General features: G+C 36.8%; 4 protein-coding genes and 1 long non-coding RNA gene across 6 annotated transcripts; 3 read left to right on the top strand and 2 right to left on the bottom strand.

Moving 5' to 3' along the window:
- The first annotated feature begins 3,175 nt into the window (after positions 1 to 3,175).
- On the top strand, positions 3,176 to 6,432 carry LOC125578608. Its single transcript, XM_048741867.1, has 2 exons — positions 3,176 to 5,900; positions 6,000 to 6,432. Exons 1-2 carry the CDS (start codon positions 3,920 to 3,922, stop codon positions 6,302 to 6,304), a joined length of 2,286 nt encoding a protein of 761 aa, XP_048597824.1. The 5' UTR covers positions 3,176 to 3,919; the 3' UTR covers positions 6,305 to 6,432.
- Positions 6,433 to 7,861: 1,429 nt separating this feature from the next.
- On the bottom strand, positions 7,862 to 11,666 carry LOC106360964. 2 transcript variants are annotated; one of them, XM_022692614.2, is made up of 4 exons: positions 11,160 to 11,666; positions 10,088 to 10,956; positions 9,410 to 10,006; positions 7,862 to 9,126 (listed from the first exon to the last, which is right to left on the bottom strand). In XM_022692614.2, exons 2-4 carry the CDS (start codon positions 10,952 to 10,954, stop codon positions 8,596 to 8,598), a joined length of 1,995 nt encoding a protein of 664 aa, XP_022548335.1. In that variant the 5' UTR covers positions 10,955 to 10,956; positions 11,160 to 11,666; the 3' UTR covers positions 7,862 to 8,595. The 2 variants fall into 2 exon arrangements, with proteins under 2 accessions (XP_022548335.1, XP_022548334.1); XM_022692613.2 differs by having other exon boundaries at positions 10,088 to 11,666.
- A 477-nt stretch (positions 11,667 to 12,143) lies between these two features.
- On the top strand, positions 12,144 to 14,177 carry LOC106419906 (transmembrane emp24 domain-containing protein p24delta3). Its single transcript, XM_013860751.3, has 5 exons — positions 12,144 to 12,378; positions 13,187 to 13,206; positions 13,540 to 13,614; positions 13,711 to 13,787; positions 13,877 to 14,177. The coding sequence occupies exons 1-5, from the start codon at positions 12,213 to 12,215 to the stop codon at positions 14,019 to 14,021; spliced, it is 483 nt and encodes a 160-aa protein (XP_013716205.1). The 5' UTR covers positions 12,144 to 12,212; the 3' UTR covers positions 14,022 to 14,177.
- Positions 14,178 to 17,581: 3,404 nt separating this feature from the next.
- On the top strand, positions 17,582 to 20,624 carry LOC106420098. The gene is made up of 3 exons (XR_007316721.1): positions 17,582 to 18,958; positions 19,029 to 19,253; positions 19,483 to 20,624. It is a non-coding gene; the product is annotated as an uncharacterized LOC106420098 (long non-coding RNA).
- Positions 20,475 to 23,068, bottom strand: LOC106420176 (probable elongation factor 1-gamma 1). The gene is made up of 8 exons (XM_013861021.3): positions 22,934 to 23,068; positions 22,794 to 22,841; positions 22,274 to 22,423; positions 22,128 to 22,188; positions 21,975 to 22,027; positions 21,761 to 21,862; positions 21,170 to 21,656; positions 20,475 to 21,043 (listed from the first exon to the last, which is right to left on the bottom strand). The coding sequence occupies exons 2-8, from the start codon at positions 22,800 to 22,802 to the stop codon at positions 20,664 to 20,666; spliced, it is 1,242 nt and encodes a 413-aa protein (XP_013716475.2). The 5' UTR covers positions 22,803 to 22,841; positions 22,934 to 23,068; the 3' UTR covers positions 20,475 to 20,663.
- Positions 23,069 to 23,208: the final 140 nt, after the last annotated feature.

A 23,208-nucleotide genomic window follows, 5' to 3' on the forward strand; every position in this document is an offset into this window, starting at 1 on the left:
ACCGACTTTCCGAGCTGAGGCCACCACTTTTCTCTCCCATTAGGCCACCACGGCGGTGGAACACCTTTCTCCAAAGGAAACAAACAGACAAAAGCGATCCAAGAGTTGTGTCTTAAAGCTCCTGAAGTGTGTGCGGCGTTGGTCCAACCAAACTATTACAATCGTTACGGAGACCTTGGAGCAGGGCAACGGAGACGAACGAAACGATTTAAATGCCTGGAGCATGCATGCAAACTTATGTCTTTTCAGTTTCTTTCATTCATCATTAACAAGAAGTTTACGTCGGTACAACTTTGGGCAAAGGATAAGCTTGGAGTTCTCAAGGCAAAGAGCATTATAAGAGGTTGCAAGGTCCGTCGCAAAAGAAGGATTTCACGGTGGAGACTTGATTGGAGCGGACAAAGACAATGGCGGAGGCTGGCCACATCTTTGCTAACACATGGCTTCCATTACCTTTTTTTATCTTTATTTTCATGTGTAATATTCGGTTTGTCTAAACTAAAAGTTTGTACCAATTTGAAGCCCTTTGAGAACTTTTCAATAAAAAGTATGTTAACACAAAAATATATGTTTGACAAATGATAAATCCAATAACTAAAATAATATTTATAAAATTTATTTTCATAATAAACTGATAAACTAAAGTCAAACAAACTTTTTTCCTTATTAATTACCTTTAATTAGTTTTGCAGGGCCACCAAACATTATAGTATGCCCCCAATATTTTTCAATGTGTGCCTTTCTTCTCCCATACCACCCATCAAAATCAGTTACTTCCTCACTATTCACGTCTGCCACACCAATGACTTTCTGTGTTTTAGCATCTACTACCGAGCAATCACGAGCATATGCATAAAGTCGCGGATCATCTACGTGCTTAATTAGTAGTCCATTTCCCATCGGACTAGTCATTGAGTTTGGAAGTGTGAACAATTCGCCACCCCAATAAACTTGGTCTGCATTGTATGCTAAATCAGTGAATAGTTTAGCTGGCCAAAAACCAAGAGCCTTTTGCTTCTTTCCTTTTCCAGTGAATAACCACCAGTTTCCATTTTGTGGATCCTTGAAAAAAACACAAGTTTAAAGATAAGTTTTATTATATTATAAGGTTCATGACATAGTTTAAACATGAAAACACAAAAGTAATTGTTTTTTGGATAAATTACAAACTTTTATAAATTAACTTACTCGGTAAATATAAAATCTACATTCCATTATTCGCACAGCGATCTCTGAGACTTTGGGAAATGCATAATCAAGAGGACTATTGTTGTTCACTACCACAAAACCGGGGCAGTTCGTATTGAAACAGTGTTGGTCACGTGTCTATACATGAAGAAAATATTAATCTGATATTAATAAAATAAAGAAGAAAATCCTTATAATGCTTGATTTATTTGAAAGTATAACCATTTTTTTTTAAAGTATAACCATTTTACGTGATGTATGTAGAGCTTACATGGAAATATGCAAATTTTCGGCAACGATTGTCTCCATAAAGCGTCGGGTTAACCTGTAAAAAGGCAATTTAATCAAAATAATAACTACTTTGTCTGTATTATATATTTACTTATTTTTATTTTTGTTTAATAAGTTACGTGAAAGCTATGAATGTTATGAACTTATACCGTCCAACCAGCCTTGATGAAATCTGTACCGTTGGAAACTTTTATTAAACCAGAAGAGAATTGAAGTTGATGAACCATTGGAGTTTGGTATAAACTGAAATGAGCAAATCCTCCTGCAAAATCCATATCTACGTACTTACTTATGACTCTGTTTCCTGCATACTATTAAATTTCACTATTTTTAATGTAACTTATTAAAGAAAATACTAATACATTTGTTTATATAAAAAATAAATGGAGAAAGAGAGGAGAATTTATGCACATGTAAACCCGGTTCGGAATTGGTTAGAGGATGAACATTTGAGTCAAACATTTGGTTGAATGTCTTTTGTCTGATAAGATCTTCTTTGGTAGTTCTTCTTATTGGGACTGTGCCATGTGGGCATTCAACTTCTATTTCATTGTTACCTTCTTCTTTTTCAACTTCCTCTAGTCCATTCATGTTGCTTGGTCTCATCTAATGGGGAAAATATGCAATTTTAAAATAATGATAATTTAAAATTGTTCCTGACATAATATTTATTCATAAGTATAAAAGATTATTACTTCAGGATGAAACTCATGGCTCTTCAAGAGGGCATGATCAAACGCAGGTTGTTTGTAAAAATCTATACAATCATAGATATCACCATATTCAGTCTGAAAAACATAAATACAATGGTTTATCAAAAAAACAAAAAAAAACAGTGAGGTTTTATAGAAGAAAAATAATAACTGAAAAGTTATATATATATGTACAAAAATATATGAATAAAAATAAAGTAAAGCACGAACCTTGACTGTCTTAACAGATGGTTTATTTACAAGCTTAAGTTGTCTCTCTAATTTCAAATCTTCTTCATATAATTCTCTAGTTGTAGGCTTTGCAACACAACTTAACGCAAAAACGGCTAAAACGAAAAACTTCATCCCAAACATACTAAGACAATTATTATTTCTTTTTGGATGGTTGTTTTCTCCTAACCCCATATACACATACTTATATGATTTATTATGAGCGCTTATACATTATTTGAGTTCACAAAGAATTTGAAACTGTAGTAATTTGAGAATAATAGGAAGTTTGCGATTTCGTTTTGACGAAATCTACCATTGATAACTAGGAAAGAATATGATATGAATTGCACCAAATCTTGAGTTTGAAAATACAGAGGAATATGCAGTGGCATATTCTATTTTTCTTCTATTATCTAGGAGGAATTTGGATTTTGGGCTCTAATATATCTCCTACCCTCGAATCAATCTTACTAATACAATTCATGGCTGAAGGTATGACTAGGGATGTTTAAACGGGCCAGGATTCATACCGTATGACCTTGGAGACCGTCAATCCTATCCTCTACGACGTCGTCAACGATCTCAAGGGTGGCTATTAGTTCTACTTATCGGTGTTTGTTTTGTTTCGTCAGTTTCTTGAGTATTTGATTATTCTGCATGTGCAATCTTACAATACAGACTAAAATTTAAGAAAGGTTTTTCTCGTCTATAACTATAACAAAGTCAGATATCTACTAAGGAAACAAGAATCAGATAAATTAAGGGGAAAATTGGAAAAATGGGACACTTTGAACTTTTATTTGTCACAATAGGATTTCTGATATTTTGGACAATTCTGGACATATTTTACCCTTTTTTAATAGAAAAAATAGTAAACTGAATTTTAAAAATGTTAAAAAATATCAAAACTATTGGAAACATAAGTATGACAATATATATGTTTAAATTGTTTTTTTTTTTAAAATGAATCATATTTTATTTCATCTTCTAGCTACAGTTATAATACTCATTCTGGTCATCTACTTAGTCTAGAATTCGGCTACTAATGTTTATACATAGATATATCTTTGGTATACAACGTAACCTATCTTTTCTTATATATTCTAACCAAAGCTAGGTTACGTTACGTTATAATCAAGAAAGATGTCTTTCTTATACCTTTAGCTTGGTTACGACATGTAGCCACAATGCGTTGATATACCCTATCTATATTTGGAGCCATGATGTGGTCTGCCTTTTACCTTATGTGGCGCCTAGGGAAGAATATGTTTCACATCTACTCTACTGTGTTCTGACTTACATAGGTTATACATTCTACAGGAAATCCGAAAAATATGGAAACTTCCATAATCGGTTAAAGATGTTTCCTAAATCTAAACTAAATCTTCCCTAAATATCTCCAAGAATATTTTCTCCCACGTTTTTCTCCTTCTCCCACGATCTTTTGTCGTCGTTCTTTGTGTTTCTCTCTTCTTCATCGACATAATCATCTCTCTTTTCTCTATCAATACAACATGGTTCTAATCTATGTCAAATCGGGTGAATGGATGTGTAGTCGCGGTGATGACTGGAGTTTCGTGGTAGACAAAGAAAGGCGTGGTCGAATGGTAACATTAGCAACTACTACTACGTTGAAGCAGCTCAAGATAATGGTGTGTGAGGATTATGGGGTGGACCATAATGCCATTAATGCCGAGTTCAGTTATTCGTTGTTGAATCAAAAAGGGAATCCTCCTATTATTATCACCAATGATCGGCAAGCATCTAATTTTGTGGGCTATGCAAAGAGGGAATCGTCTACTACCTTGTGTGTGATGTTCTCTGTTTCCGGTGTAAATCAAAAGGAACGAGTCAATATCGATTTGAATAAGGAGCCTTGCGATTCAAGTAATGTTGAGGATGAAGAAGTTCCTGAGATAAATCGAGCAGAGTTTGTCAAGCCGTCAAAGGAGTCTTTTGTTAAAAGAACGAATCATGTCGCTGCAGATGGTTGCGGTCCTTTAAGGAGTGAAAACATTGAACTTTTTCAAAACAATGGAGACAGTGATAAGGATGGTCGAGCTTGGAGAGGAGACTTCGTGAAGAAGGATCAAATTTTCACAAGTAAAGGGGTTCTGAAGGCAACAATGGAAATTTTAGCGATGAAGAATAATTTCGATTACACTGTTATCAAATCCACGAGAAAATGGTGGTATATTCGATGTAAAGATGCATTGTGCAACTGGACTGTGCGTGCAGAAGGAATAGATGGGTCTACATATTTCATGATCAACCAATGTGATGGAAGACATTCATGTGCTCCTTCAAAGAAAAGGAAATTCGGAAAAACAGCATCAGCAAGAACAATTGGGACTCTGATACAACATCGATTTGATGATGCAAACGATGGCCCAAAACCGAATGACATCATTCAATTTATGAGAATGGAGCATAGTTGTGAGATTACTTATTGGCACGCTTGGGAAGCTCGTGAGTTTGCTATTGCAGCTGCTAGAGGTATACCAGATCGCAGTTACTCTAAAATACCAGCATATCTGCATATGATTAAAGAAGCAAATCCTGGTACGCATACTCACTATGAAACTAATGAGAAGGGAAGATTCATGTATCTATTTATGTCATTTGGGCAATCAGTTAGAGGATTCTACAATGCAATGCGAAGGGTGATTGTTGTTGACGGAACTTTTCTGAAAAATAAATACAAAGGGACACTTCTTGTTGCTACTGCTGTAGATGGTAACTCTAATTTGTATCCGATTGCATTTGGGGTTGTTGATTCAGAGAATGACGATTCTTGGGGGTGGTTCTTCAGACAGTTGAAAGTGGTTATTGCTGATTGTCAAGACCTAGCTTTTGTCTCAGATAGAAATGCGTCTATTTCTAAAGCTATTGGGACTGTCTACCCTCGATCAGCACATGGAATTTGCATTCATCACTTATTGACCAATGTGGTCTCATTTTTCAAGACAAAAGGATTGACTGCGTTGGTAGAAAAGGCTTCACGGGCATATAGATACACTGAATTTCAAGAACGTATCACCGAAATTTTTGATATGAGTCCTGAGCTTGGAAGATATCTACGGGAGGCTGATGTGCGCAAATGGGCTCGTTCTCTCTTCCCTGGTTCCAGGTATGACATTAGGACCACGAACCCTGCAGAGTCTATAAATTCAGTTCTTAGAATACCTAGAGAATATCCGGTTATTCCTTTGCTTGATAGTATAAGAGAACTGTTGACTCGATGGTTCTATGAGCGTCGCTTGTTAAGCTCAAAGCATCTAGATCCTTTAACCGCTAAGGTGGAGAGAAAGATTGATAGGAGAATTGTGAAGGCAAAAGGATTCCAGGTTTACAAGGTTGACAACTTCAGATCGGTTGTAAAAGGAGACATATATGATTGTCATGTTGATTTGGAAAGAAGAACATGCACATGTGGTAAGTATGATATAGGAAAAATTCCTTGCCGACACGCCATTCCTGCAATTTATTCACGAGGTATGGAAGTATAAACACATGAATACTTGAGAATTATTTATTTTCGGGATTTTCATCATATAGACTTCATATTGATCAAGTTTTTTTTGAGATTGACAGGTATGGAAGTGCACAGATTCACTGACGCCTTATACAGCACTGCAGCGTGGAGAACCGCCTATGCAGATTCCATTAATCCAATAGCAGTTGTAGAGTCAGAATGGAATGTCCCTGCTGAGGTTAAACTTGCAAAGGTTTTACCACCAAAGACAAGAAAGAGTGCTGGTCGACCAGTAAAGAGAAGGTATGAATCAGTAGAAGACAAGATCGCATCTTCTCAAGGATCAAAGAAGAATAAAAAGCATAAGTGTAGCCGTTGTGGAACTGAAGGACACAAGAGAGGAACATGCGATTTACCCATCTAGTTTGTTATGTGTCTGCATCTGTCTCTGTTTTTTTCTTTATTGCTTTTGAAACAATTTGATCTTCTGTTTAAGAACCTATTTGACAATTTGGTATTTGCTAAACTATAGAGACAAATCGATTTATTCTAGTAACAATCAAAGTAATTGCAAAATAATTCGTTTCAGTAGATGATGATCACCTCGAAATAACAAGAAACATGGTCTTAACTTCTTTGAAAATAAGAAACAACAAGTTGAGGAAGCACATAAAAGTAGTTGAACATCATGCATAGATATGGTACAAGAAGACCATCACCAAACAACACACAAACAAAGCTTTTATGCCCCTAAGTTCCCTAATGCATTCCAAGGTCTTCTCTTCGCAATGGCACATTGCATCTTCCATCTCTTGAATTCTACTCTCATGGCGTGTCATCATGGCCTCACCAGCTCTCACTGATTTCTGAAACTCGGAATTGTCAACGAGTAACACGTCAAACAGGTCTTGGAAGTCTTCAATCTCCTCAACAACTGACTTGTCAGTCCATTTGAACAAGTGGGTTTTGTCCTTCATCAGTAACATCCAATACACAATTAGATTGACTAATTCTACTCTCATCGGACAACAACGAGACAGTTATATGATAACATGACTAACCTTTTGAGATCCCAAAGGACAACAATGAAATAATCTTCCCGGATTTTGAATTGTTTTTGAAGTGAAACGATTCACTGCCTCACCGCAATTGCATCTTGTGGGAATTCCCCGTTGTTTCGCGAGGCGATCTCTTGTAGTGGATGAAGAATTTACTGAAGACATGAGGGAGTCGATCTCCAAATTTTCGCCGCTGCAATCTCTCTGTCGAGGAAGAATGAGGAAGAAAAGAGATTAGGTCAAAAAAATAACCAAAACTACGTCGTTTCATACTCCCAGAACGCGTATTCTAGCTAAGGCAGAGCAGAAAAAAATCATTTTGAATTTATCGATAACACCACAAGAACTTTGTCTTTGAACCCTCTAAATTAGTGTTTAAACATCTATCAAACATAGTGGACGGACGTACTTAGATAGTGACCAATGTACAAAAATAATCAATAAATAGGTGTGTGTTTGAGGCGTTGGATTAATTTGTATTTGGTTTTAGTTAAGGGTTTGGTTAGAGTATGTCTACGGTTATGGTTTTAGAGTTTATTTAGGGTTAAGGGTTTGACTATGAATTACAGATTTAGGGTTTGTTTAGGGTATGATTAAGAATCATGATTGTATTATGGTTTTAGGGTTTGGTTAGGGTATGTCTATGGTTATGGTTTAAGTTAAGGGTTTGGTTAGGGTATGTCTATGGTTATGGTTTTAGTTAAGGGTTTGTTTAGGGTTTGGGTCCTCAGTTTTTATGATTTTGTTCTTTATAGGGTTGTTTCATAATTTATACAAAATCAAAGCTAGAGTTGTTTCTTAATTCAAATCAAATACCAAAGCCAAAGTTGTTTTCTAATTCTAACAAACCAAACTACTAAAATCACAGTTAATCAATCATCCTCCAGGTCAAAGACCTCAGACCTCTCCCATGGTGAAGGCACATATCGTGTCATAACCTCAGCAAAGATGGGGTCGTGTGCAGCCTCCCATAAGTCCACTCCAATCTTCTGTCTACAACCCATAATGATTTCATCATCCACTAAACTGACGTCAAGACCAAGCAGCGAGCATTCCAAGTGCTTCAAAGCGTATGCACCGCAATCACAACAACTTTTATTCAATCTCAACTTCATAGGCACATCCACGATAGAATATGATGAGAGGAGTAGCTGCTTCTGTCTTTCTTGTGGTGCAACGGACTTCACAATCCTAGGAATGATAGCAGCAAACTTCTCAACGTACTGTCTGTTCTTTCCCCGACCGCAATCAAAGACTTCTACTTTTCTTTCAATGATGTTTACACAGACACCAACCCAGTGATTACCTGCGTTCGTGTCCACAAAAATTTGTAAACGAAGAAATGTATACTAGGATGTAAAAAGAACTGAATGGTTACCATTTACAAACAGAGGAAAGTAGAGTCGATCAACATCAACACCCCAAACTAGATCAGTCCGCCCATGAGATGGAAGCTCTCCTCTGCCGTACCCAAGAAGGAAATCAGGCAATTGATAGGCTTTTTTGTTTGGTAAAAACTTCTTGTATGCAGCGTCTACTTGGAGGCAAAACATAGCACTCATGAAAGCAACACGCCGAGGGGCCCAACGATTCAATGTAGTGTTCACACGCCATATAAACATAACCGCATCCATCTCCTAAAAATTTACAATGAAAGTTAAGTAATATAGCATATAAGAAGTGTTAGGAAGATAAATTCACTAAAGGTTAGTACAAGATTCATTACCTCGTTTCCAAGCCATTTTCCAGCACTTACTACTCTTGTAGCTACAGACAAATTAAAGCATGTAGGACCAATTGTTAAAGGTATAGGCTTTAATGCCCATTCCGTGAATCCTTTCCATGACTCTTCGGAGATATAATAAAGTGACGCCTGCGGAGAAGCATCTTCTGGCAATGGTGAATCGCTAAGCTGAAGTCCATGACCTTTTCTTTTGCACCATTTCTCCCACTGTGACGGCGGTGGAGCTGTATTCATCTCTGTCTTTTCTTTCTTTACTGGATTATCCACTGAACCTCGGACCGAAGTCATTGGAGTCCACCAGTCTTCTTCTTTTTTGTCCTGAGATGGATCAAAGCCTGGCACATACGACGTCTGAGAAAGCCCTTCAACCCCTTGTGTACCTATCCCGCGACCCAAATCATCTGCTTCACTATAATTCACATCGAATGTAGTCTCGGAACCATCCTGTTATTTCATGACAAATAAGCAATAATTGAGATACCAAAATACATTATCATTAATAATTATTTTACATAAAAGTTCCAGACCATTACATAAGTTCAAACAAGACACTTACAAACCAAGAACACTTACACACCAAGCACACATACAAACCGAGACCTTATAAAGTACAACAAAATTCAGGCCGATAACTTAGATGCCAATAAAACAAACAGACACGCAAACCACGAACTTAAACAAGACAAAATAACATTGAAGAGGATGGTGAAGACTAGTGTTTGTTTACCCCGCGTGTGGACCTCCTCAACGGTGCCTGGCTCGTCGATGGCTTTGTCGGTGAAGGCTCTCCAAGCTCAACTTCAACGCTGGCTTCCTTACGTGATTGTTTAAGCTCTGTCCGCATCTGCTCAAATGTCTCGGCCATCTGTTTCTGTATCCTTTGTTCCATTCCAGAGAAGTTGTGCTCAAACAACTGTGTCATAAAAGCCTTCATGTCTTCATTAAAAGGAGCTTGCTTTGCGCCACTTGCGAGAACCTTATGCTTTCTCTTCTCCATACCACGATCGGGAAGCCTCTTTTTACCCCTCTTTGATCTAGAACCAACGTTTTTTGATCCTTTCGGAGTCTGAAAGTCGTCATCACTCTCGGCTGCTTCAACATTCACGCTTGCTTCATCATTCACAGCTGATTCGTCATCGAGAGATAAAGAAATCACTTCATTTTCTTCAGTTTCCCAAACATGCTCACTAAAATCATGCCCCTTCTTTATCATCTCCATCAGAACCTTGATTCTGTCATCCTCCACATCATCATCTCTGCGAAACGCCTGAGCTTTGACAACATCATAATTTCCTGTCCATGAGATGTATGGGTAGATGTCATCCTACACAAGACAGGGAAATACAGTTAGATACTAACTACTCATTTCAAACCGGAAAGAGTCGTCATAAATAGATAAAATTACCTTGGGTGTAATAATCTCCTCCAAGCGAATGATCTCCTCATATGACACCTTCGCAGCTCCCATCCAGTTTATGCATCTAGGACCGTCCTTGAAACCCTTATCCAGCTTTTTTCCACAAAGCTTCCCGATTTTTGGCACCGCTTCCATTGCCCAAATCTGCAAGGCGTATGAGAAGCCATCCAAGACATAGCTAGTGGTCTTTTCCTTCAGTTGGGAACGATTTTTGGCTATGGATTTGCAGAGAAGGTCATAAGCAGCAACTCCCCAAGGATACCTTCGAACTCTGTCAAGATCCATGACCACCGCGATGTACTTCAGGGGGATATTAGCCTTCTCATCTCTCGCCAATACCACACAAAGAATGATCGCCAAGTAGATAAGACGTATGCGATCTGCATTCTTCCATTTCTTTACAGCTTCCTTGTCCTTAGTCCACAGGTTGAAGAGTGTAATTGTTCCATCTTTTCTCCTCAAAACCTTGCTCCAGAAACCACCATCATATTTCCACTCTTCAAACTCCTCAATCGAAATGTGAGTATCGCATTCAAACCCGGTTACGGCGTGGAACTCTTGCAATGAGAATCGAAGCGGTCTCCTCGCAAAGACAAACCATAGCTCGTGCTGTAAGAAAGTCACCAGCTCCCTACACAAGAAGCTGTGTATCACCCTCGCAGAGTATCCAAGACCATTCTCATGGAGCTTAAAAATCTGATGAAAAACCGGGTCTTTCTTCACGACATCCAACTCCTTTGGCAGCCACGCTTGGAACTTTCGGATTATGTAGTCGATCCTGCAGTTGTTGTTGATCTGAGTAACTCGGGGCTCCTCGCCCTCCTTAAAAAGCCTCTTCGGTAGCTCCTCAGACATAGCTACAAACCGTGACAAAATTATTAGTTCAACATGTAAAGGTTTCAATATCATCACACATGTAAAGGTTTCAATAATATCAACCAATCCGTGAAACAAAATTATTTTAAGAAACACGGCAAATCATTTTAAAAAAAAATCAAGCTTTAATGGAAGAACACTTCGATTTCGTTTAATATGAGAATCTATAGATGAAATCCAATACCTTCTGTGAAGAATTGTGAGATTGAGAGGCGAAATTGATGGAAGAACACTTCGAAAATCGATTTGACCCGACGAAGAGGAAGAACGATTCGCAGCCGTTGTGTCTTCAGTGAGATCGAAAAGGATGGTGACGGAGACGAGAGTAGAGACCACGGGCTGATGAAACACCGACGAAGAACAGAGCTTCTCACCGTTGAACCCTAAATCGCCGTGGGAGAGCGACGAGTCTACGACGGAGAAGACAAAGAGAAAGGGGAATTAGGTTTGCGGCATCCCGCGTCTCCTTTTTTCCCATTTAGTGTTTTTTTTATTTTTTAATTTTTATAGATTTTAATTTTAACATTAAAATCTATTACGAAAATTATTATAATTTATAATTTAAATTCAACATAATTGGTAAATTAAGGGTACTTTGGTATTTTACAAGATCTAAAATCCTATTTTCCTAAAATATCTTCTAGAAATCCTAATGTGACAAATCCAAGTTCAAAGTGTCCTATTTATCCAATTTTCCCAAAATTAAGAGCCCACCAACATGAATTTGTTCTTTAGAGCTCAAATATAAATGCAACAAACAAATATCAATTCTCAAGGCCATGGATTAATGTCATGAAAGCCCAATTGATATTTTTATATATAAAAAAAAAGAATTAATGAGCAAGCAAAAAGTCAATATTGGCATATGCTCTCTCCAATCATTTTTTCAGTTGAAAAAAAAAAAAAAAAAAATCATTTTTTCAAGTCCACAACACGTTTTCGTTTTTTTATAAATAGTAAATATTGTAAAGAGATAAATATCTACCGCCCAGTTTGGAGGCATAATTAAAAATTATCGTATTTAAAGTTTACTTAAAAATAATTTATAAGTAATAAAACCCTAATTCTAAAATTATATATGATAAAGTGGCGCTCGAAGCAAACTGAAACCCTAGAAAAAAAAAATTGGGAAGAAAAGCAAAAGGTAACAGACTAAGTCTCATGCATATTTTCATTTCTTTTCTATATTCATAGGTTTTATTTTTGGGTTGTATGCAACAAAGTTTGAAAGACGAAGATGGCTGCTAAGATGAGCAGTGGCCTCCTGACGGGACTCCTTCTCTTCTTTCTGGTTCTGGTGATGATTCAGGTCGGTGAGGCTATATTGCAAGACATGCCTCCCACTGATACAAGGTGCGTGTGTCAAGAAATCAATAGTAATGTAGACATAATCTCCGAGGATCATTCCTGTAACATCCCGAGTTGTGATTTGTGAAAAGGCTTAAGAGAATTGATTTGGCTACCTATGTCACCAAAGTTGACTTACCTTTTCCGGAACACATCCTGAAAGAACTCCAGAGTTAAGCGTGCTTGAGCTGGAGTAGTGGAAGGATGGGTGACCTATCGGGAAGTGATTCGCGATAGCGTGCGAGTGAGGCCAAAGCATGGGAAAAGGTCGGGTGGTGATTGCAGGGTCAGTAAACAATGATTTCGAGCCTTGGAAAATTAACGGACCGACTGTCAGACGGGATGGAACCCACGGGCCGAGAGAGCGGGCATGGGTGGCCCATTAGCCGTGGGCGGGTCGGGGCGTTATAAGTGGTATCAGAGCTGGTTAGCCATCTCGGTTCTGACCCGAGAGGCGTCTTGAGACCTGTCGTGGGGCGCAACGAGGACGTTGCGTTCTTTGAGAGGGGGTGAATTGTAACATCCCGAGTTGTGATTTGTGAAAAGGCTTAAGAGAATTGATTTGGCTACCTATGTCACCAAAGTTGACTTACCTTTTCCGGAACACATCCTGAAAGAACTCCAGAGTTAAGCGTGCTTGAGCTGGAGTAGTGGAAGGATGGGTGACCTATCGGGAAGTGATTCGCGATAGCGTGCGAGTGAGGCCAAAGCATGGGAAAAGGTCGGGTGGTGATTGCAGGGTCAGTAAACAATGATTTCGAGCCTTGGAAAATTAACGGACCGACTGTCAGACGGGATGGAACCCACGGGCCGAGAGAGCGGGCATGGGTGGCCCATTAGCCGTGGGCGGGTCGGGGCGTTATAATTCCACTATCTCAGTTAAGGTGATTGTTGGGTTTCTCTTCCGATCCACCATGTTATTTGTATCAACATTTTATTATTTGATCTGTTAATTCCAACTGATTCATAAAGTTTGCTCAAAATAATTGATAGTAATCACAAGTTTCTGAATCTTAAATATTGACCAAGTACCATTTGGTATTTGTGATCATGGGTTTTTGCTAGTTCCTCATAGCTAATTTGATAGTTTTTTTAGAGAGTCCTGATTAAAGTCAATTTTGGAGAGAAAGGGAATAATGTAAAATGCGGAAATAGAGTGGTCATGGATGGTGTTTCTGTTCATTGTTCTACTTGCCTCTGAGTTCTTTATGTTGCAGTTGAACTTCCCATACAACAAAAATATTAGCATCAACGTTGGCCGCTGTAAAACTACTCAGAAAGAAAAGATCGAGGTGAGCTTTCAAATAGATATTTACAAAAAATGTATCCTCTTCATTTTGTTTTGAAGATTTGTTTCTTTGAGACATTTAATTTGCTTATTAACTTAGGGAATGGAGGTGGAGATTAGAAAACTTGAAGGCACAGTCAAAGCCATCCATGAAAATCTACTCAAGCTAATAAACGGGTAAAAGAATCTTCAACTTGTCTTGTCTGTTTTTGTTTAGTCTAATTAATATTAAAGTTTTGTCGAACAAAATGACACTTTGCATGCAGAGACGCCGATGTGATAACAGTGAGTGCGAACACCAACACACTATTAGCTTCGTACAGTGTAATGGCGGTGATTATTTGCATTATGGTCTCTGTTTATCAAGTAGTCTGCTTGAAGGCATACATAGAGGCGAACAAACTTACATAAAGATTTGTGATTCATCGAGATCCTTTTCCATACTTTTTTATGTTGAATTATATTCAGGTTTCTCTTTTCTATCTTTTTTTTTTGGTAAAATTCTCCTTTCTATCTTTCTTGTTCACACTGTGAAATCATATTATTGCATAAAGGTATTCTAGCTTCCATCACAAATGGTCGTTTTGGAAAAAAAAGGAAAAAGCAAATGGTAACCACATCCTGAAGCGATCTACAGGATTGAAACACAACTATTTACAATTCTACGATGATAGAAAGTCCATGTCACATACTTATGTCCCACATACTCATTTATATTGTATGCAAATAAAATAATAGAAAACTTATGTTAGTATGGATAAACATATAGTACAAGTTAATAAATTAGAACATTGTATACAAACGAAAATACAAATGAATTAAAATATATTATATAATATAGTATAAGTTAGTGAAATTATTAAACATGTAAAATAATTAGTTTACCTTATATCATAAAACTAACCCCCAATCTCAATTCCGCCGTCAAATATTAAACTTTAAATCATAATCATTAAATTTAAATGATCACTAAATTTAAGAAAAGTTTTCTCATTTATAACTATTAAATTTACTGTTTTAAATTATTAACATTTTTAACTTACTAAAGTCATATAAGACAACAATAATCAAATATCTACTAAGGAAACAAGAATCAAATAAATTAAGAGCCCAACAACATTAATTTGTTGTTTAGAGGTCAAATATAAATGCAACAAACTTATCTCAATTCTCAAGCCCATGGATTAATGTCATGAAAGCCAATTGATATTTTTATATATAAAAAAAAAAATTAACGAGCAAGCACAAAAGTCAATATTGGTATATCCTCTCCTCGGCAATATTTATGTCTAGAAAACTAGAACTGTAAAACTGTGCCAATCATTTTTCAAGTCCACAACATTTTTTTAGTTTTCTTAGAGATATAGTATATTTTGTAAAGAGATAAATATCTACCGCCTAGTTTGGAGCCATAATTAAAAATTATCGTATTTAAAGTTTACTTAAAAGTAATTTATAAGTAATAAAACCCTAATTCCAAAATTATATATGATAATTCATGACGTTACATTGTGTTACAAATATGTTTCTTATGGTGTTTCATCAGTTGGTATCAGAGCTCCGTGTCTTTAATATATCTGAAGTTCAGTTTCCTTTTATTTGTTAGGCAGGCATACTCTTAGTTGAGAGTGTTGAGACTCTCAAACTGTTAGATGGAAGAAAGCAACATTTGATTGCATTTAAGGCAATTTGATCATATATTTCAAGAGGGAGGGTTATACTGAGAAAAAAAAACAGAAGACCGACATGGCCTCTTTTTAACCTTTTGCTAGCTCCATCACCAGGCGAGAGATATTGTTTTCAATAGCTCAATATTGTCTCACCGTATCACCAATCTTTTCATTGGCACACCAGTTTCTCAAACAGAGATCGCATATGGCATTCATCCCCATCCACTCATGGTAGCAGATTTTCAAAGAGATCAACGCCAAGAGTCACAACTCTTTCAGATTCTCCGTTCTCAACATACGTATGTGTTGCCTGATAACCAAAAACAAATAGTATCTAACAGTTCAGCTTTGAGTCCACAGAAACTTTGATTTCTTATCGGTTTTAGTCATCTTCTTTTTTATTATATCCACTGAGCTTACGTGAGTTCATATGTAATAAATCCAGTAGATAAATTTTGTTACTAAGTCAGTCTTAATGAGCAAACATAATATACCTGATCAAGATCTTATGCCACAACAGTGTTTCCCCAAGGCTACGTAAAATTGAAGTTTCATCCTTCCATTCTTAACTTTAATCAGATCAAAGAGGAACAGACTCGGGTGTCTTCACTTTCTACTTCAATCTTTACAAATCATTGGTTTGCTTCTCCTGCAAGAGGAGAAACTAAGCAAAAGATTATGAAGCTTTATAATAAGATATAATTTTTTTTTGGTAAAATTATACATAATAGAATTCTAATTTGGTAAAATATTTAGTCAACAAATAAAAATTTAGGGAATAAATACTTGATCTAATCCGAATAAATATAAAATTCAAGAAAAACTAGGAAAAAACGTAAAAAGGAAAAAGGAAAAAAATAAAAAAAATGTATTTACGGTATTAGTTTATCCATTTCATCAAACTCTACTAACAAAAATAAAAAGAAGAAATATCACATATACTTTTTGGTGGTTAAGTTTCTTAATCTTAGAAAAATTAACATGAAAAAAGCAATGTACAATATTAATTTTTAAAAACAGTTACAATATTTAAAAAATGAAATAATAAAATATTTTATATGATACATATTACAATTAATAAAGCATAGACACATTCCTAAGAAAAGTTAAATGGTTCCACAACACTGTGTTTTTCTTTTTAAAACTAAAGCAAATATATTTTTTAGAAACAAAACAAAACTAAATTGTTGCAAAATCTGGACGCGCACTGAATTACACAATAATTCTACATAAATTTGATTGAAAATTTCAAAAAATTTAAGATATTCTTAATTTTATAGTTTATAATTAGAAAATAAACCTCAAATATATATAAATAAAGCTATTAACTTTTAAAATTATTTTATTATATTGTTAAATATATAGTTAATTTTTTTTGAACAAGACCTTAAAATAATTTGAGACGGCCCTATACACAGGGGCGGACCCAGATCTCGTGAGGAAGTGGCACTTGCCACATACTAAATAATATAACTCTCTTATGTCGTTAACATACATAATATTGTGTAGCTCTTACGGTTCTAAAGATTATGTTGCGCCCCACTCTCTTTGAATCCACCAAGCGTCCTCTGTTTTATTTGTTTCTACATTTTTAATTACCTTTCCCATTTTCTCATTTCTTTTGCTACCTACAATGATGTTGCTTTTTCTTTTTACAATTGTTTTCTTTTCTCTAATATTAATGTTTCCAAATAAAACATATAATTTATTTAAATTTCACTCAAACAGTTATTTTATTAATTTTTCAGTTTTTAGATTAACATAAGAAAAATTAAAATGAATAAATAAATATTTTTGTAATAAAAATATTATGTTCTATATGTAATATTACTTAAAATAGAATTTTTAAAATTTTTAAAAAATTATTTATCTATTTCCAGAGAAGGATAAAGAAGAATTGCAGAGTCGATATGGTTAATCTCTTTCCTTAAATCTTTAAACGCTCCGTAGTGTGACGGTTTCATAGCGCTCATATTCCAAGGATACAACTGCAGAATTGTTTCTGTTTACCATCACCGGAAAACAGAATCTATCGAATCTATTTTAGTGACTAATGTAATTTTTAAAAAAATATATATAATTTAATGAAATAATTTATATTTAGTATTTTAATAAACATACATATAGATATATAGATTGTGCCATATGTTAAATTATTTTCTAGATCTATTTCTGCCTATACATACTAAAATCATCTGAATATAACAATTAAGGCTTTTAGTTTTGGATTTCTGGTAGTAAAAAGCTCACGGCTGCGAGTTTTAGTATCCGGATTTAAATTTCGGCCACTGGAAAATTCACGTGCAGAACCCCAGCGTCCGAGACCTAAGCCCGTTCGTGATGACGCCAGCGCAAGTTAGATCTTTGTTCGTTTAGATTTCTAATCTGGATCATTTCAATGGCAAAAAAAAAAAAAGAGAGAGAGAATTATGGGTGCTCCACTTAAGCCACGAGAGATATTCGGCGCCTTGTATGAATTACAAAACGAGACGCTTCAACCAATCATCTTTTCGATTGGGATACTAAAGTGGAGCTTACGTCACTACTTTTATTTTAAAAAAATATCCAGGAGTTTGTGACGCGCTTTTGGATGAATACACGTGTATAACTGTATCATCATGTCATCATCGAGTTGGTCCCACAATATTCAGCCGTTAGATAGAACAGCGATCAAGTGTATAGCAGTTAGAAGAATTCTCCTTTCATTGGACCATGTGTTGCAGTCTAATACTTGATTAATATGAGCCTGGAAAAGAAGAGATTAAAATCATAATATGTGTTTATAAGATTTTTTTAACATCAATACTATTGGTGTTCAAAAAAAAATAAAAATAACATCAATATTATTAAAACCAAAAAAACAGAATCAATTTTTATCTATATACAAACAATCTAAATTAGACCATTACATCTGACCACATTGACTATTCTTTCTGTTTATATCTAATTTAATTATCATTAAAACATACATTACATCTACAATTTTAAAATTAAATAAAAAAATTATTATTTTTGAAATTAATAAATTCAATTTATATTTATGCTAAACAAACTGAATTAATTAATCAATTATATTTTATTTAATAATTGGTTCAGTTTTGGATCCGGATCCGGATAATGTCTATGCCTAAAAAAATAAATATATGATGTGTAATTTGTGTATAATGAGAATATGAAAAAGGAAAATAAGAAAAGACTGTGACGTGGCTAAAGGCGGCGTGATCTTCTTCTACCTCTCTCTCTCTCTCTTGAGTGACACAGTTACAGAGAAAACAGAAAAAAAAAAGAGCTTCGGCGTAACGAAATGGCTGGGAATCTACTCAAACACACAGTTCGAGAGCGTGTCAAGCAAGGTGATCACGCTTTCATCCAGCATCGTGACGATTCTGATGCTTTTTTTCGGTGGCCAAGATAAGATCAACATCGAAGGAGAGAGGGAGTTGTACGTAAAGCTAGCTGGGTATCTGGGGATGATCTACGTAACCGCAGCTCTCTTTGACGCAAAGGCTCGACCCAGACTTGCTGGATTTCGTATCATAAGCATACTCTGTTCCTATCTCAGCGTGTGGTTCCTGATTTACGCTATCTTTGAACGTCACAGTATACCATTTGTGGTGATTTCAATTGGGATCACTCTTGGTGGATATATTGCATCAGTACAAATGCGCAGCCACAAAGGTCACACCCAGTTGTTTAATTAGTCTTTCTTTTGGATCGAGTTTTCAATTTAGTTTTTTTATGTCTACAGTAGGATGCAAACAAGGAGTCAAACAAGAAGTAGAATCAAATCTTTGGAGAGTCCTGGGAATCCAACAGGCATGAAGCTCAAGCCGGACATGTCAGAGACGAGCCACCGGTCGAGTAAAGTGCTGACGCCTTCGCTGGAAGTCATTCCAGGAGGTAAAGGCAAAGCCACCATGTCAGGCGGTGGAAGCACCGGTAGAGGCAAATCGCAGCCAAAAACGGACCCAAAGTACCATTTTGATTATTTACTTAGTAATTATTCTGTTGATTCATTGTTGAAGGTTTGTTAGTTATCCGCTCTAGTGTGTGACTTGACAGTTCTGATTTAGTTATCTTTTGTTTATGGACAATTTACCTCAAATGCTTTGCTTGATCTGTGAGAGGAGCTTTAGTATAGGACAAGCTATTAAAGTTCATGCTTATTGTGCTAATTACTCCCTGTGTTTAATGTCCTTCAGGATTGGAAAGTCTAGGTGTGCAGAGGAGGAGGCCAAACCGAGGAAGAAGAAGAAGAACGATGAGCTCAAAACTGCAGTCAAAGCCAGAGGTGAGGCAATAAGCACCAAGAGGTAGTCTAAAAGGACCCAAACCAGGATTCATGGTCCAAGGTATGACCTTGGAGACCGTCACCCTTTATCCCCTAAGACCTTGTCAACCATCTCAAGGGAGACTTTATTAGTTTTTTATTTGTCACATCGTTTTTTTTTCTGGTCAAACTTATCGTATAACTTTTATCATTTTCGGGTTCTCTCTTTCTTTTTTATCAATGTTTCAGAATATATAACATTTTGACATAATTAAATTCATATAAAATAGCAAAAATCAGATAAGCCACTAAATAAACAAAAAATAAGATAACTACTAAGAAATCGATCAGTATATACTTATTAGTTATTATACATGGTTTAATCAACTAAGTTAGTGGGGGTAGGGAGGTTAGGATTATGTCAAACCTAGGCAGGCCACACCCACACCACAAGTCGGACTATAACAAGTTAATCCGTTTCGTAAACGCTGCCATGAAAGATCACTCGCCGAGGTCTCTCTCATTTCTCTCTATTCAAGCAGGGATCGATTTGAGAAAATAGAAACAGATTAGACATATATTTTCATGTCTTGTAGTAAAGAACACTTTATTCGGTTTCTGACCAAACAAATTAAATTATGTAATTTGATACATTACATTTTTTTGTTTTACTTTTTTTTAAACTAGTTATTAATTGATTATATAGTTTAGATTTTATACTAACAAGTAACAACTATATATTTAGCTATTCATTTTAAACAACATGAAATAAAAATAATGACAGCTTACCAAGTGGACACAGACTTGTTCTCCATCTTACCAAATGTCGTGAAAAAAAAGGGCCAAGACCCATTTCCAAGACGCCGACGAAGACTCATTCTTCAACATATTCCTTTTAGGATCATTTTTATACTTTGAGAAACATAAAACAACCTTAACAATATAATAGAAGACATGTATCTGAAAGTTTAAAAGTTTGCACAATATGAAAAGTTTGAGAAAGTATTACTTAGACCACAACCTCTTGTCCTTAACACTGCATTAGACACATAGTCTAAGCGACTCATAACATCTCAAAACAAAACTAATTGTCAAACCAAACCAATTCTCTTTTCACTTGAAGCACTTGGCGTCCAAGAGTGCTTCACCTTCAAATGGCTCTGCGTCTTCGATCATCTGGCTAACACGTTCCTTCTGGGCTTCGTCAGAGATGTCAGCCTTGGTCCACTCGTACAGCTCCATGTCGTACACTTCGTCCATTATGAACTTTGGGATCTCTGGTCCTCTGAACAACCACAGACCCTTCACCTTAAACGGAGCCTCTGACCCGCAAATCAGCATCTTTCCAAAAGCGTATTTACGTGCCAAGTCCATGCGCTGAAGGAACCCACCAACCTTGTTGAGCGTGACAAAGGACACCATGTTCTCGTCGTTGTACTTGTAGTCACAGAACCATAGTGAGTATCCCTCTGGGTCGTACATGTCCCAGAATCCTGCATTGAGCAATTTAAACATGGTGATGAGCTTGATCATGACAATTAACTCCATAAGCTAAACGATTCATGCATCTCCATAAGAAGTGAGAAACTAGGAAAACTAGAAGATATCACCCCACATACCTTTGATAGCAACCTCACGGAAGTTAGATTTGGTGTTGGAGTAAAGCCTCTTCCACTCATCGAGAACCATTGGGCTTGGTGGTAGCAAGTCAAGAGGGTTCTTTGCCTTGGGCTTTGGCGCCTCTTCTTCCTCTTCAACAACCTTAGGTGCCTCTGCTGCAGGGGCAGCCTTTTTCTTAGGCTCCTCCTTGGGCTTTGCAGGCTGCCCGGCTTTCTTGATAGGGGGGACAGCTTCAGTCTGTTTGACATCACCCACCACCTTCTTAAAGTTTGGTTGGTTGATCACGGTCCAAAAGTATCTCTCGACATGAGGGAATGCAGAGGTAAAGCTCTTGGTCATGACAGTAGCAAAGCCCAGGTTCAAGTTGCAGACAGTGATGATGTCAGCGAGGGTGATAGAGTGTCCAACAAGGTAAGTGTTGGAAGTGAGATGAGTGTTCAGGGCATCAAGTCCTCTTTTCAACGCAGAGATGGCAGCTTCCTCACCCTTCAATCATAAACAATCAGGGATAAGAACGGAAACATGTGTCCTATTGATATAGTGAATGAAAGAGCGTAGATTAATCAACCAATGGAAGTTAGTAAGCTTACAGGTGCACTGTATGGCATAAAGCCCATCCTTGGGCCGAACCACTTCAAGATGTTTCCATAAATCTCCAATGTGGAGAAGTCGCTCCATTGCTCAACATGTGCCTGCAAAGTAAAAACATGCAGATAAACATCGAGAATACGAACCAATAGATTAACAAACAGAAAGGTGCAAGCAGATTAGAGAATAGTGGCACTGGGGGGAAAAGCAACTTACGTATTCGATCAGAGAGGAACCGTTCAAGGAGTTCTCACCGTTCAATCTGCTTACTGCAAAGAGATATCAAAACATCTATTAAACCCAAATGCCAGGAAGCAAGGAAACCAGACATGGAGAGACAAAAGAGCAAAAATAAAAGTTTTTTCTTACCATAACGGGCAATGGCGTTGCTCTCAAATACAGGACCCTCGGGAGTCTCAAGTACCGGAACCTAGCAAGACGAATAGCTTTTGCTTAGCTAAAAAAAACACAAGTTTAAAACGAATCACATTGAGATATCAGCAGCGTGCTCATACCTTTCCCATAGGGTTCATCTTGAGGAACTCTGGGGTCTTGTTGGTGACACCCATCGCAAAGTCAGAAGGCACATCGATCTTCACACCAACGTACTCCGCGGCAATGAGTGCCTTGTCAGCATTTTTGTTTCCCTTGTACGTGTGCAACACCTGCAATCACATAAGATTCCAATCACAGAGAAACTGATCAGCAGAACTCATCCTAAAAATTCACGAGCTTGATATGTAATCCCAACATCAAAACTTAACACTCGTAAATAGCAGCTAGATCTCGAAACTAACGTAATTTCAAATCAATTTGGAGTATAAACAACCATTCAAGATCATAGATTCTTCACTAATATGATTACTAAACGTGATTCCATTCAAATTGGTGTATACAATAACATGTAAGAACCTAGAATCTGAATCAGAGAACTACTAAAATCGAACAATCGCTACAGCTTGCTTCTTCGCGATCATATATCGAATACAGGACGCGATCGTAGAAAATCGAAAAGAAAACTCATAGAGAACTCACCAAAGCCATTGCTCAGACGGTTACGAGCTTCGGCTTCTGATACTGGATCTGGTTTCAAGGGAAAACATCAATCAGTGAGCTCTCGATCATACCGATGAATAGAAAGCTAATATGAAAGTTCGATCGATAGAGGATCTTACCTGAGAGGTTTAGGCGAGCAAATCGAGAGAGAAGTGTAGTGAGGCGGAGAGAAAAGCTATTAAGGTAATGTAGAGGATCTAGGGTTTTTATATTCGTAGTATATTCCCCTCTCCTGGTTTAGTTTGGTTTGGTTTGGTTTTCTTTATCGTTACTCTTCGTTTATATATATGGCGGCAAATTATTGGGCCGTGTGTTATCTTGGGCCCAAAGGAAGCTAATTGGGTTTAAGCTCGGAACCGGTTATCTTCCACTGGTTCGGTAGGATCAGATTCCA

Source organism: Brassica napus, chromosome A9 (assembly GCF_020379485.1).
Source record: "Brassica napus cultivar Da-Ae chromosome A9, Da-Ae, whole genome shotgun sequence".
In the NCBI taxonomy this organism is placed as follows: domain Eukaryota; kingdom Viridiplantae; phylum Streptophyta; class Magnoliopsida; order Brassicales; family Brassicaceae; genus Brassica; species Brassica napus.

Excerpts from the sequence above, each read along its gene's own strand:
- LOC106360964 (XM_022692613.2), bottom strand. The coding sequence starts at position 11,008 with ATGATATTGAAACCTTTACATGTTGAACTAATAATTTTGTCACGGTTT. Across the intron at positions 10,007-10,087 it reads AGGAGATTATTACACCCAAG|GATGACATCTACCCATACAT; the intron begins GTAATTTTATCT and ends TGTCTTGTGTAG. Across the intron at positions 9,127-9,409 it reads TGAGGAGGTCCACACGCGGG|GATGGTTCCGAGACTACATT; the intron begins GTAAACAAACAC and ends ATGAAATAACAG.
- LOC106419906 (XM_013860751.3), top strand. The coding sequence starts at position 12,213 with ATGGCTGCTAAGATGAGCAGTGGCCTCCTGACGGGACTCCTTCTCTTC. Across the intron at positions 12,379-13,186 it reads AGACATAATCTCCGAGGATC|ATTCCACTATCTCAGTTAAG; the intron begins ATTCCTGTAACA and ends CGGGGCGTTATA. Across the intron at positions 13,615-13,710 it reads CTCAGAAAGAAAAGATCGAG|GGAATGGAGGTGGAGATTAG; the intron begins GTGAGCTTTCAA and ends TTATTAACTTAG.
- LOC125578608 (XM_048741867.1), top strand. The coding sequence starts at position 3,920 with ATGGTTCTAATCTATGTCAAATCGGGTGAATGGATGTGTAGTCGCGGT. Across the intron at positions 5,901-5,999 it reads TCCTGCAATTTATTCACGAG|GTATGGAAGTGCACAGATTC; the intron begins GTATGGAAGTAT and ends TGAGATTGACAG.
- LOC106420176 (XM_013861021.3), bottom strand. Across the intron at positions 22,028-22,127 it reads CAACGCCATTGCCCGTTATG|TAAGCAGATTGAACGGTGAG; the intron begins GTAAGAAAAAAC and ends ATCTCTTTGCAG. Across the intron at positions 21,863-21,974 it reads GTTCCTCTCTGATCGAATAC|GCACATGTTGAGCAATGGAG; the intron begins GTAAGTTGCTTT and ends TTTACTTTGCAG.